Genomic DNA, 12,996 nt, shown 5'->3' with positions numbered 1-12,996 from the left:
ATAGGGGCAGGGTGAATTTCACAGTCTCAAATGTGGCATTAATTATGGTTATTCGATGTCCTACTACATCTCTTTCAGGGATAGCATTATACCACGTCTGTTGTTTCACTATTTTCAAATACCTTTGAGAGGCATTAACATCAATAGCATAAGAAGGGGTATATTGTAAGATGGTACAGGTTAAATTGTTAGTTACTGGGATCATTTCAGTACAGGTAAAATTTCCAGTGGCAGAACATACTCTCTGAAAAGAGAAAAGGAGTACTAGTCACACCTTGGAGACTAACCAATTTATTTGAGCATAAGCTTTCGTGAGCTACAGCTCACTTCATCGGATGCATTCAGTGGAAATTTCCAGTGCATTTCCACTGAATGCATCCGATGAAGTGAGCTGTAGCTCACGAAAGCTTATGCTCAAATAAATTTGTTAGTCTCTAAGGTGCCACTAGTACTCCTTTTCTTTTTGAGAATACAGACTAACACGGCTGCTACTCTGAATACCCTCTGAGTAGGAGTCCGGTTATTTATAATTGGGTAACTAAATAACAATAAGGGCTCCTTTCTCCCAATACACTACAAACCCCTGGAATGGCCATCATATCAACCCCTTCATAAAACCCATCTATTTCCAATTCAAATTCCCTAGAGTCATTTGTGGTAATGTCATATACTTCTATTTCTACTGATTTATTTGTTTTTTATTTAATTGTTTGCTTATATGACGTTCTGAATTTTAAAAAATAAATTTTTTAAACAATACTTAAATAAATTACTAACATGTGAAGGCCTTGGCCATTGGGTTTTATTAGACTAGATAGTACTGTTTATGTTTGGATATATTACAGGGGTGGCAATGGTAATGGAGATAATGGCAGAGGCAGTGGTTGTGGCAATAAGGAGTTTTTGATATTTTTTATTTGAAATTTGCTTCCAACCTAAAAGTGGAGTTTGTTTTCTTCCACACTATCTTTATGAGGTACTTATATGGCTCCTATTAGTGTAGGATATTGAGTGCCTTCAACTTTTGATGTATTCATCCTCAACACCTTGAGAGATAGGGTTTAAGTCAATGTGCTCCTGTGTGGTTTGTTTAAACTTGTGGGACTCATCTACTTCAGTGGAGAATGGCAGCACTCCGTAACTATTACCTTAGGATTTCAACAGGTATTTGCAAACAAACAAAGAGCCCATAGGCCCAGTCCTGCCATATCAGTCTGATCCTCTGACACCGAGCACAAAATAAAGTAGGTAAAATATTCTTTCAATTGTCATTCATAAACCAGCCAGAGTGACTCTTATACAGCCATCTTTATGGGAAACTCAGGCTCTACTCCTGAACCTTTACCTTCTGTCAGGGAGTAATACAGAGGCAATATGGCTCCTGTCCAAGAAAGTAATGACAGGTGTCACCGTAAAGTCTGGCCAATTAAGGAACAGAAGGACAAGCTTAAAAAGGAATGCAGCCAGAAGGGTATAAATTAAGAGGAATATACATTTGAGAATGTGGTCCCTTTATGCTTAATTGAAATGCACAAGACCCCTGACAAAAGAAATGAGAATCATTTGTACCTATTTTAATTTATCCTCTAATCTACTCCTCTCTACTCTGCTAGATTACTGGGACAACATAAAATGTATTTGCTACATAGGTACTTACTTTGTTCTTTTATTAAACAAAGGAAACACTTTCCCACAATATTTTTATAGTCTGTTTTAATATTTTTGGCTGACAATCAAAATGGGGGGAGGGAGAGGAGTAAGTTCCTCTTGCTCAATTCATACAGAAGATGACCATTTTATACCATTGGTTTCGGCTTGCTTTTCTGTATCTTAATTTTGAAATTCTGACCATTTTATTTGTTGACTTGTGGAAAAAACCAATGGGCTTTCTTCTGCCAGTCCACAAATATGTAACAGCACAAGAAAAAGAGGAAGCTGTACATTAATTAGAACAACAGAAATGTTGTCAGTCAGTAGGACTATCACATATTACATTGCTTTAATAAGGAAACCTTGAAAAATTATTGTAACTAACCCCAGATGCCTACTTGGCAAGTAGAAGCAGAACAAGGAGTGAACCTGATATTGAAGAGTTTGGTGCCAAACAGTCCATTATGTGATTGTTCTAACAGATGTAGACAAAATCCAGAAATAAGGAGGATTGATGGAGATGGGGAAATGTACTAGACACACCAGGCTGGTGCCAAATGTGTGATGAATTAATGACGGGCCTGATCCTGGTTGCTACAAATCCAGAGGAAAGGGGATTCATTAAGTAAGAATGACTAGTAAATTTCTGTAAGACATTTTAGAACACCGCTAGGCCAATTTGTTTTGGTAGGATGGGAAGGAGGGACCAGACCTTTCCTTCTCTTCAGACTTCTGTTGTCAGCTGGTAAAATACTGTGCATCCCTGCTGCTGGAGAGAGAAACAACTGACCCCGATGACTCACTAAGGCCCTTATGAACAGGGATGACATCACCAATAAGGTCAGTGTATTGTCTCCATCTGGTAGCAAGGGAGGAACTTACCCAAGTGTCAAGATTAGAAGAGAAGACTGGATAGAAAGCAAGCATTTTTAAAAAAGAGATGTAATTGCAATGTTTTTGATGAAAGTTGACTTGACTCAGACTTCCTATAAATCTGGTAGGAAAATCTTCCCGTATTTGGGATAACCAGAAAAAAAAAAATCCTTCTATCCGCCAAATCCTTCCTTTACTTTGAAGGACCAACTTTCAGTTGCTCCGAATTTTTGTTTCACTAACTGATCAGTTGTGGAGCTCACTGATTTAGTTAACGCAGCGAAATAAAAATCGGATATAGGTGTGGTAAAGCTAGGTGAATGCCAGTGGCCTGACAATTATAGGACATTTTCATTTGTGGCACAGGACTTTTGATGTCCTGTTAAAATTAAAGTGAGAATTGCCCTCTATTTGTAATAGTTCTTCTGGAAAAAATCTATACTGAAAACCGGAGTCAAACAAACTAGAGGAATGATTACTGATGACCCAGCTATGAAACAAGGGAGAATGTATTTTGCAATCAACAAGATTTATTTTTAAAAAAATCATACTCTAAAACTGTCATAGGCTTGGTGGTCTCAGACAAATTTTACTCAAATTTCTTTTTTGTTTTGTTTTTGTTTTTTACTTGTAAGAAGCCTGTGAGGAAGAATCTTTACAAGATAAACTAAGTTTACCTATGCTTATGCTCCAAAAAAGTAAGCTACATCACAAAGTATCTTTGAACAAACTTCTGTTTGAGTCAAACAATTCCATTAGAGAATGCAATTCCAAATGTAGAAACTAACATTCATGCATTCTGAAACACCTGAACATTTTGTCTAGAGTTCTTACCACCAAACCTGACCCATGTGTTAGCACTGATTCATCACATAACAAAGAATAAGAATGGAGGGAAGTTAGTGGAAAATTCTCTTGTTACTAATAAGACTTCACCCCAATTAACCTCTTATTTAAGCAACTAACATGCAGTGAAGCATATTTACTTGGTGTAAGCTGGTTACAAGTTTTAGCTAAAAAGCATAAAGTAAACAATGGATTTTTAAAATTTTGAGTCAGAATCCTTTGGCTATAAAAATGCTGAGCTGGGACTGTGTTTTTTTCCTTTCACTATGTTTTCTCCTGATACCATAGTTAGTAATAGCTACTATCTTTTTGGTCAAAATGGTCAGTTTCTAAATGTTTAAAGAGGAGGCAATTATGTCAATCAGAATCTTTTCCCAAAAAAAGACATACCACTGACTCTTTAGGGGTAGACAGATGCCAGTTCCACTGGGTATTCAAACTGTGTGCCCAAAAAGGAGCAATCTATTCTCTAGACCCTGCATGTCCTACGGTCTTTACAGAAGGAACACTCTTCTCCATGGCACATCAGATAATTTGAAACTCCAAATGAAGATCATTAACACGATTCGTTGTCCATTCTGAAAGAATTTTATATAGAATTTGTTTCATTTAGTTTCAAATTTATGCCAAGAATACTTGGAAGGTAAAGTTGTTCTGATTTACAGTAGCAAAGAAGAAGTGGGACCGCTAAACACAGAGGATGGAGTGGAGGTCAAGGATAATCTAGGCATGGCCCAATATCTTAACAAATACTTTGCCTCAGTCTTTAATAAGGCTAAAGAGGATCTTAGGGATAATGGTAGCATGACAAATGGGAATGAGGATATGGAGGTAGATATTACCATATCTGAGGTAGCAGCAAAACTCGAACAGCTTAATGGGACTAAATCGGGGGGCCCAAATAATCTTCATCCAAGAATATTAAAGGAATTGGCACACGAAATTGCAAACCCATTAGCAAGAATTTTTAATGAATCTGTAAACTCAGGGGTTGTACCGTATGATTGGAGAATTGCTAACATAGTTCCTATTTTTAAGAAAGGAAAAAAGTGATCCGGGTAACTACAGGCCTGTTAGTTTGACATCTGTAGTATGCAAGGTCTTGGAAAAACTTTTGAAGGAGAAAGTAGTTAAGGACATTGAAGTCAATGGTAAATGGGACAAAATACAACATGGTTTTACAAAAGGAAGATTGTGCCAAACCTACCTGATCTCCTTCTTTAAGAAAGTAACAGATTTTTTAGACAAAGGAAACGCAGTGGATCTAATTTACCGAGACTTCAGTAAGGTGTTTGATACCATGCCACATGGGAAATTATTAGTTAAATTGGAAAAGATGGGGATTAATATGAAAATTGAAAGGTGGATAAGGAATTGGTTAACAAGGAGACTACAGCGGGTCCCAGTGAAAGGTGAACTGTCAGGCTGGAGGAAGGTTACCAGTGGAGGTCCTCAGGGATCAGTTTTGGGACCAATCTTATTTAACCTTTTTATTACTGACCTTGGCACAAAAAGTGGGAGTGCGCTAATAAAGTCTGCGGATGATACAAAGCTGGGAGGTATTGCCAATTTAGAGAAGGACTGGGAAATCATACAGGAAGATTTGGATGACCTTGTAAACTGGAGTAATAGTAATAGGATGAAATTTAATAGCGAGAAGCATAAGGTTATGTATTTAGGGATTAACAACAAGAATTTTAGTTATAAGCTGGGGACGCATCAATTAGAAGTAACGGAGGAGGAGAAGGACCTTGGAGTATTGGTTGATCATAGGATGACTATGAGCCGCCAATGTGATACGGCCGTGAAAAAAGCTAATGTGGTCTTGGGAAGCATCAGGCGAGGTATTTCCAGTAGAGATAAGGAGGTTTTAGTACCGTTATACAAGGCACTGGTGAGACCTCACCTGGAATACTGTGTGCAGTTCTGGTCTCCTATGTTTAAGAAGGATGAATTCAAACTGCAGCAGGTACAGAGAAGGGCTACTAGGATGATCCGAGGAATGGAAAACCTGTCTTATGAAAGGAGACTCAAGGAGTTTGGCTTGTTTAGCCGAACTAAAAGAAGGTTGAGGGGAGATATGATTGCTCTCTATAAATATATCAGAGGGATAAATACCGGAGAGGGCGAGGAATTATTTAAGCTCAGTACCAATGTGGACACAAGAACAAATGGATATAAACTGGTCATTGGGAAGTTTAGACTTGAAATTAGATGAAGGTTTCTAACCATCAGAGGAGTGAAGTTTTGGAATAGCCTTCCAAGGGAAGCAGTGGGGGCAAAAGACCTATTTGGCTTTAAGATTAAACTCGATAAGTTTATGGAGGAGATGGTTTGATGGGATAACATGATTTTGTTAATTAATTGATCTTTAAATATTCATGGTAAATAGGCCCAATGGCCTGTGATGGGATGTTAGATGGGGTGGGATCTGAGTTACTACAGAAAATTCTTTCCTGGGTATCTAGCTGGTGAATCTTGCTCATATACTCAGGGTTTAGCTGATCGCCATATTTGTGGTCGGGAAGGAATTTTCCTCCAGGGCAGACTGGAAGAGGCCCTGGAGGTTTTTTGCCTTCCTCTGTAGCATGGAGCACAGGTCACTTGCTGGAGGATTCTCTGCTCTTTGAAGTCTTTAAACCACGATTTAAGGACTTCAATAGCTCAGACATAGGTTAGAGGTTTGTTACAGGAGTGAGTGGGTGAGATTCTGTGGCCTGCGTTGTGCAGGAGGTCAGACTAGATAATCATAATGGTCCCTTCTGACCTTAGTATCTATGAATCTATTCATACTTGCCTCAAAAATCAAAAGGATCCTGCTGTCCCGAAGATAACGTTCATAGGGGTAATCTTTCATATAGCCAAGGCCTCCAAGAACTTGTAAAGCTTCACTTACACAAATCCAAGCACCTTCAGAACTAAATACCTGCCAAAAGCACAGTAAAGTTGGCATCTACTGTCGCAGTAATTAAAGTTAAACAGAAACTAGATTGCTTTATTCTTATATCCTAAGTCAAAAAGAGGGATAAGACTAAGAATGAATTGGGATTAACTGTTTATATAAACAACTTGCAAAATATGTATCTTGCAGTGGCTTTCATCCGAGACAATTTAAAGTTTTCTGTGATTGCACTGGTTACAGTACATGGGAAGTGCACTGGTCCATAAAAATTAATGTTCAAACTGAACAGCCACTCCAAACTCCATATCACAAAAACAACATGGTAATTCTCTATTAGGATAGATGAACACAAGACAGCAGAATTACTTTCAGCCTGCTTTAGAGATTAATCCATGCTAGAGGACTGATGCCACCTTAAGAAAATAGCTACTTGTATTCAGACTACAGAAAGACAAACAACATACTTAACATTTCTATAGTACCTTCCATCCAAAATCTCACAGTTTTCTACTGCCCAAAAATCTCAAACTTAGTCTCTTTCATCCTTTTAAAAAGAGAGTTGACTTTGTGCCATGCTGGCTCCTCCTTTCCCCTAGGTCACATGGAAACTCCACTGTGAGCTCCCTGGGGATTCAGATCCATGAACTGGGAGAGAATGGAGCAGACCACTCAACAGTTTAAATCTCCCCAAATTCACATGTCCAGGAAGCAAGTTACTTTGGACTGAGCACGTAGTAACATAGGTTCACCTTCTAGGTAGTGGAAAGCCTTCAGTTCTCAAGAAAGCTTTGCCAGTTAGCAACATTCTGAAAACTAATTTAGGAAATGCTGGAGAGATATCAACAGTAAAGCCCTGAATTGTATCCTTTTACATATTGCCAGCCAGTACAGAGGGCAGGTCTGACTCCCTCCCTCACCCCTATCCTAAGGGAGCAGCTGCATTCTGCAAGTTTCCCAGCTTCTGAGTCAATTTCAAGGAAAGCCAGGACAGTGGGTCCTTACTACTTACATTTTAACTGGGTGGGGTGGTCCATGCCTGGAGAAACACCTGGATACTGTCGTCTTTGACGACTGTCACAATACAGGCCTCTCACAATTGGAGAGGAATCCAATGTCATCCCCAAATTCCACACCTGCTGACTTTCTATTTGCACCCCTACTCCCTAAATACAGGGAGTACGTAAGCAGGATCCTCAGAACAATTCCCCTTGCCCACCGGCAACACTTCAATCTTGTGTCAGTCTGTCCGACAGTGAAAGAACAGCTCTATGCTGCTCTGTGTAAAGTCAAATTTGAGAAGAGCTGAGGAAATTGGAATATTCAGTATCTTTTTGCAAGACCCATTTGGATGAGGACTGAATTTCAGAAGCTCTCTCTCTTCACTATGTGCATAGCCACGATTTGTATGTGGCAATGTCAAAATGCAGCTGCTTCTGGAAATTCTGGGGGGATTAAAGTACTTAGGCTACCTGTACGAGAGTGTTTCATAGGAAGACAAGAGCCTAGATCAGGCCCTGAAGGGCCACCAAAGTGAGGGTGAGAGCGAAAACAAACCATGCTCTTTACAAGTTCTTGTATCACACCCACCACTGTGGTGTCTGAATGTCTCGGATAAGAGGCTACAAGTTCAAACTGTATCAGAAATAGAAGTTTTAATTTAAATGTTATTCTAATGTTTTATGCCTGGTCTTTTTCAATAAAATGGATTACCTTAACCATAGCTGCCTCAACTGAACAATCGGGCACTCCTGGCCTGTCCATCATTCCTGCAGTGAGGTAAGCCATGCTCTCCATTACATATGCTTTCACAGCCATAAGGGTAAACTTCTCCTGCCAAATAGCAAACAAACATTTACCATCCATACATTTAGATGTAGAGTTGTTATAGTCAGATCAGCAGTCATAATAAAATTTAGTGCATAACTAAGAAGCTTTTATACGTATTACAACATTAAATATTAAATGCTATTTAGAATACCTAATAGCAATTGTATTTGTACGAAAAAACTTGAAAAAGTTTTAAGTTTGATACATTAATACTTCTATATATTCAAAACATCAGAACACAAGTTTCTAGACTAAATTTATGCAAATTGAATACCATGCATCTAGCAATCCAGCAACATTTTTTTAAACCAGTAGCTGCAACAAAATCCTTCTCCCACCCCTTATTCAAAAAACAAATCATGAAAACCACAGGCTGAGAGAATCTTCTAACATAGGCTTTCAGTTTCTTGATTACCTGTATTAATCCAAAATCACTCAGTTTCTTATTGAACTGTTTTCTTGTACAAGCATACTCTGCTGTCATTTCTTAAAAAAAAAATAATAGAGAGAACACATCAATGAGTGGAATCTTTTTTAAAAGGTATTTAAAATAACTCATTGAAACAACTCAATTGTTCCCTGAATATGTAATCTCAGCTATATGGTACATCTTACATAATTAAATCTATTCCTTTAGACATCTATTTCCACCAGTAAATATGTTGTGTTGATGTAAATCTGATGACAAGATTCAAACTTAGACTGCATTGATGCAAAACAATTGCCTGAAAGATTCCTCTAACACATAACAACATGCCATCAGCAGAGGGGAAGTTGTGAGAACATAATCTGTACTCTGTTCTGCTATAAACTACAATGGACTGAGGATGCATGAAAGTATTAAAAACATGCAATTTTTTATTTTAACTTTTTAGAAGCAAAGAGTGGTAGCAGCAATGCGATTAAAATGCAGCTCCTTGGGATACAGAAAAAAGCCTTATTACAGGAGAGAAATCCTATCAACAGTTCTTTCATACACCCCTAGTTGGGGATTACATCAAAATGACCCTTTTTCATACGAAGTGTTACACCACACAACCGCTTTGTGGTATTTTTGCTATTCTGGAATCATTTACTGTTTATGAAATAGCTTCTGAGCAGGCAGTGATGTTAATTAATTAGTTAGTTACTCTTACTTGAATTTACCAGCTGAATGATTCTTTAAATTCAAAAAAAGTGATTTATGTCACATAAAGGATTTGGTGTGTAAGTATACAATGAACACCTTTATCCAGGTTCCTACAAATGCAAGCCTTCAGATCTCTGAGACTATGCATAGACTTCTGTACGATAAAACTTAAGTTTCTATCTAACTAGTATGTAGGTTCTATGCCATGCGATATCTAATCACCTTCCAGTAGTTCTTTAAGCAATGTGACTAACATCAGTTCACTAGATTACGATAACTAGAGCTGGTCAAAAATTCTTCAAGGAAACAGCTTTCTGTCAGAAGAAGCTGATTTGACAGAATAGAAATGTTCTGCAGGAACATGTTGATTCTACCAAAACTTTCCATGGAAATGAGGCAGGCAGGTCGGTCAGCTTGCCTACCTGGTTTCCTGCCTGCCTGGCTCCCCTGCAGCCCACCACCAGCCAGGATGCTGCAGAGGCAGATATCCCGGATAGCATATTTTGTTTAGAAAATTAGCATTTTAGCATTTTATGGACAAGTAACCTTTAGTGTTAGCCAGAGTCTAAATTTTCAGTTCTAGAGTCCATATCTGAAATGAGTGCTGTTATTACAGTGTCTTTGGAAGACGTGACATCTGTCTTTTCACAGGGTATTAAGTTTTCTTTTGTAATGCAAGGACTGATGATTTCATTCCTCCCAGAAATTCAGTAAGCTTCATTTTACCTACCGATCAGTTTCTTAATCATTCCTGCAGATGCACTACCCATGCTAAATCTTCCACTGTTTAGGATATTCATAGCTACCTACAAGAAGAAATACAGGCCTTTATTCAATAAGTTATACTTTCAGTAAAATGTACTCCATTTTGTAAAATGCCACAGCTTTATGTTGGTAGATACCAATGCACCTCCAAAAATTCATTATGTTCCTCTACAGAAAGTATACCAAAAAGGAATAAGGGTTAAGTTAGCTATAGCTATCCTCAAAACAGAATTCAGAGAGAACACATCAGATGAAGGACATTTTCTTCAGTGAATGCCTACTCATACTCTACAGAGAAACCCCACATTAAAAACACTTAGTTTCATTAGCAGCTGGCTCTTTTGTCATTGAAGATGTTACTTCTGATAGTGGAAAAGGATGTCTCTCTCTTTAGTATTTAACTATGCCTTTGCAATAAACACTTTTAGAGCAGTTTTATAGAAGTTGTTCCTTTGAATTTTCACTAATGAAATGTGAGCTCACAGATTGGTTTATGAGGTTAATACAATTAAAATATTACTATGCATTATTCATTTTAAATTACTACATGGCAGACCCCAAAGCACAGGAAACCTGGTGCCTCAGCAAGTGACAAGCATTTTGCATTAGCAATTAGTAGCAGAAAATACCAATTGGTGGCCCAGACAGGTTTTTAACAGTGTTTCACCAACGGAGCACAGCAGTTAAGTGTTACACAAAAGTGTTATACTTAGAGAAACGATTGAATATCAGTAGGACCCTACCAAATTCAGGGTCCATTTTGGTCAATTTCACGGTCACGGGATTTTAAAAAATAATGAATTTCATGATTTCAGCTATTTAAATCTGAAATGTCATGGTGTTGTAATTGTAGGGGTCCTGGCCCAAAAAGGAGGTGCGTGTGTGTGTGTGGGGGGGGTGTCGCAAGGTTACTGTAGGGGTGTGTGCAGTACTGCTACCCTTACTTCTGCGCTGCTGCTGGCGGTGGCGCTGCCTTCAGAGCTGCGTGGCTGGAGAGCAGCGGCTGCTGGCCGGGATCCCAGCTCTGAAGGCAGCACCGCCGCCAGCAGCAGCGCACAAGTAAGGGTGGCAGTACTAGGTCATCCTTACTTCTGCATTGCTGCTGGCAAGGCACTTCTTTCAGAGCTGGACGCCCAGCCAACAGCTGCTGCACTCTGGCCGCCCAGCTCTGAATACCGCAATCTCCCTAAAATAACTTTGCAACCCCCCTGCAACTCCCTTTAGATCAGGACCCGCAATTTGAGAAACGCTGGCCTCCCCTGTGAAATCTGTATAGCACAGAAAAGACCAGATTTCATGGTCCATGACGTGTTTTTCATGGCCATGAATTTGGTAGGGCCCTAAATATCAGGCTGCCTTATTGTCTCTAGAGGTGTCTCATTTTAGAACAGTACAACCCTCAGGGCTTCAAAGATTAATGTATGATTGTGCAGACCACACTTTTCATCCTGTGCCCGTACTCAGTTCACATGGCTAGAGAATCCTGCTATGCAGGGCCAGACCTCCTTCGCTTAGCTTGAGGCCAGCCAACTACCTTGAAAATTTGGGGTATTAAGCTTGCTTGTCTCTTATCTTTCACTACTCTATACAACAAAGGAATAGAGGTGGGGGAAGTCTTCAAGTCACACTGGATCATTTTCACTTCTACCTCCCCTTACTCCCATTGGTCTCTCTCTGGCTAGCATACATTAAGAGACACAGCTACTCTTGAAGGAGGTAGAGGCAGCCATTCTGTGTAGTAGCTGGTGCACAGGAGGCAGAATAGGCTTTCATGGAAAGGAAGGTGCTTATTCTCAGCAAAGGTCAAGAGTCACAAATTACAGAGAACAAGTTAAGGGTTAGAACAGAGACGTTCTATGTATGTAGTGGATGTTAATCATTTTCCCAAAAAATGAAGTTTGTGTCCAGACCATTGCAGCATAAAGCCTATTTAAAATAGATTAACTTCCTCTTCAAACTACATTATATGCAATTATTCAGTTTGGGCCCTTTCATTAGAAACAAGAATAGAGTAAGTTAATAAAATAATATCCTGTGTTTCCAGAGCTAAGATGCATAATAAAGAAGAAAAATCCTGAAGGTTGGGGAGGGAAAGGAAAAAAAAAAATCCATGAAGCTCACTAGGATGGAAAACATATCCATTAGATGCATACCCTATAGAAGAAAATAGTATGCGCATAATTCCTTATGCTAGGAGCCTACAGGTAACAGTGACAGCATAAGAAAATAGAAACCTACTTATAATCAGAATCATGATATTTTTCAGTCCTTAGGAATTTCATTGTGCATCTAGCAAAGGTGCTTAGAATCATGACTAATAACAGAAAATAGGAATGAATAATTATATAATACAAGGTTGTAGATGAATACAGGAGTGCATCTCTTAACTGGTAAGGTAGAATACCCATAACTTAGTGCATTACTAAGTGTATGACAAATAAATTCAAGTTACTAAGGCAATGCTTGCTTGAGTTGTTGGAATGATATATCTATACACTGCTCATAGCTGCTGGTTAAAAAGAAAGGGAGCAGGAAGTGGAGAACAGAACCTTTTCTTGCATAATCTCATTCTTCCTCCCAATTCATGGACTATATCAAGAAACCTGGGCTGGAAAAGCATCTGCAGAAGTTTCCCGAAAGCTCAAAGTCTTGTTTCTCCATAGCTTTCATTATTTAAGTGATAATCATGTGACATCAAAGAATTATCCATGAAAGCAAAAGAAGTCTCACTATCACAGATTTTTACTAGGAAGCACCCAAAAATGCACTCCACTCAGTTAGCGCTTGTGGTCTCTAAACTGCTAGAGCAAGCTTGTATAGGTGATGGTCCTTCCCTCCCAAAGGATAGACAGGTGAGGGGCATTCCAATTCCAAAATAAAGAAAAAAAAATGTCTATGAAGCTGACCTTAACTACTGCCAAAGAGTCAGATTACTGAGGAAAGATTAAAGCAATGTGGAAACCAGGCACAGCTTTAATGCCCTCAAACACAGGGCCGGGTCTAG

The 12,996-nt window shown here is 38.9% G+C and overlaps 1 protein-coding gene across 1 annotated transcript in view; it reads right to left on the bottom strand.

The window, feature by feature from the left end:
• ACAD9 (acyl-CoA dehydrogenase family member 9) overlaps nucleotides 1-12,996 on the bottom strand; it is a 62,690-nt gene that overhangs the window by 12,169 nt on the left and 37,525 nt on the right. Inside the window, exons 9-12 of the mRNA XM_084635179.1 lie at nucleotides 9,958-10,033; nucleotides 8,514-8,584; nucleotides 7,982-8,101; nucleotides 6,167-6,295 (exon numbers count right to left, since the gene is read on the bottom strand). Coding sequence (XP_084491305.1) covers nucleotides 6,167-6,295; nucleotides 7,982-8,101; nucleotides 8,514-8,584; nucleotides 9,958-10,033 — 396 coding nt within the window. The remainder of the gene's footprint in view (nucleotides 1-6,166; nucleotides 6,296-7,981; nucleotides 8,102-8,513; nucleotides 8,585-9,957; nucleotides 10,034-12,996) is intronic.

This window comes from Lepidochelys olivacea (genome assembly GCF_965140295.1).
Source record: "Lepidochelys olivacea isolate rLepOli2 genome assembly, chromosome: 7".
Classification (NCBI taxonomy): domain Eukaryota; kingdom Metazoa; phylum Chordata; order Testudines; family Cheloniidae; genus Lepidochelys; species Lepidochelys olivacea.
Note: the sequence above shows the minus strand (reverse complement) of the source record. Positions and strands in the feature narration are given on the sequence as shown.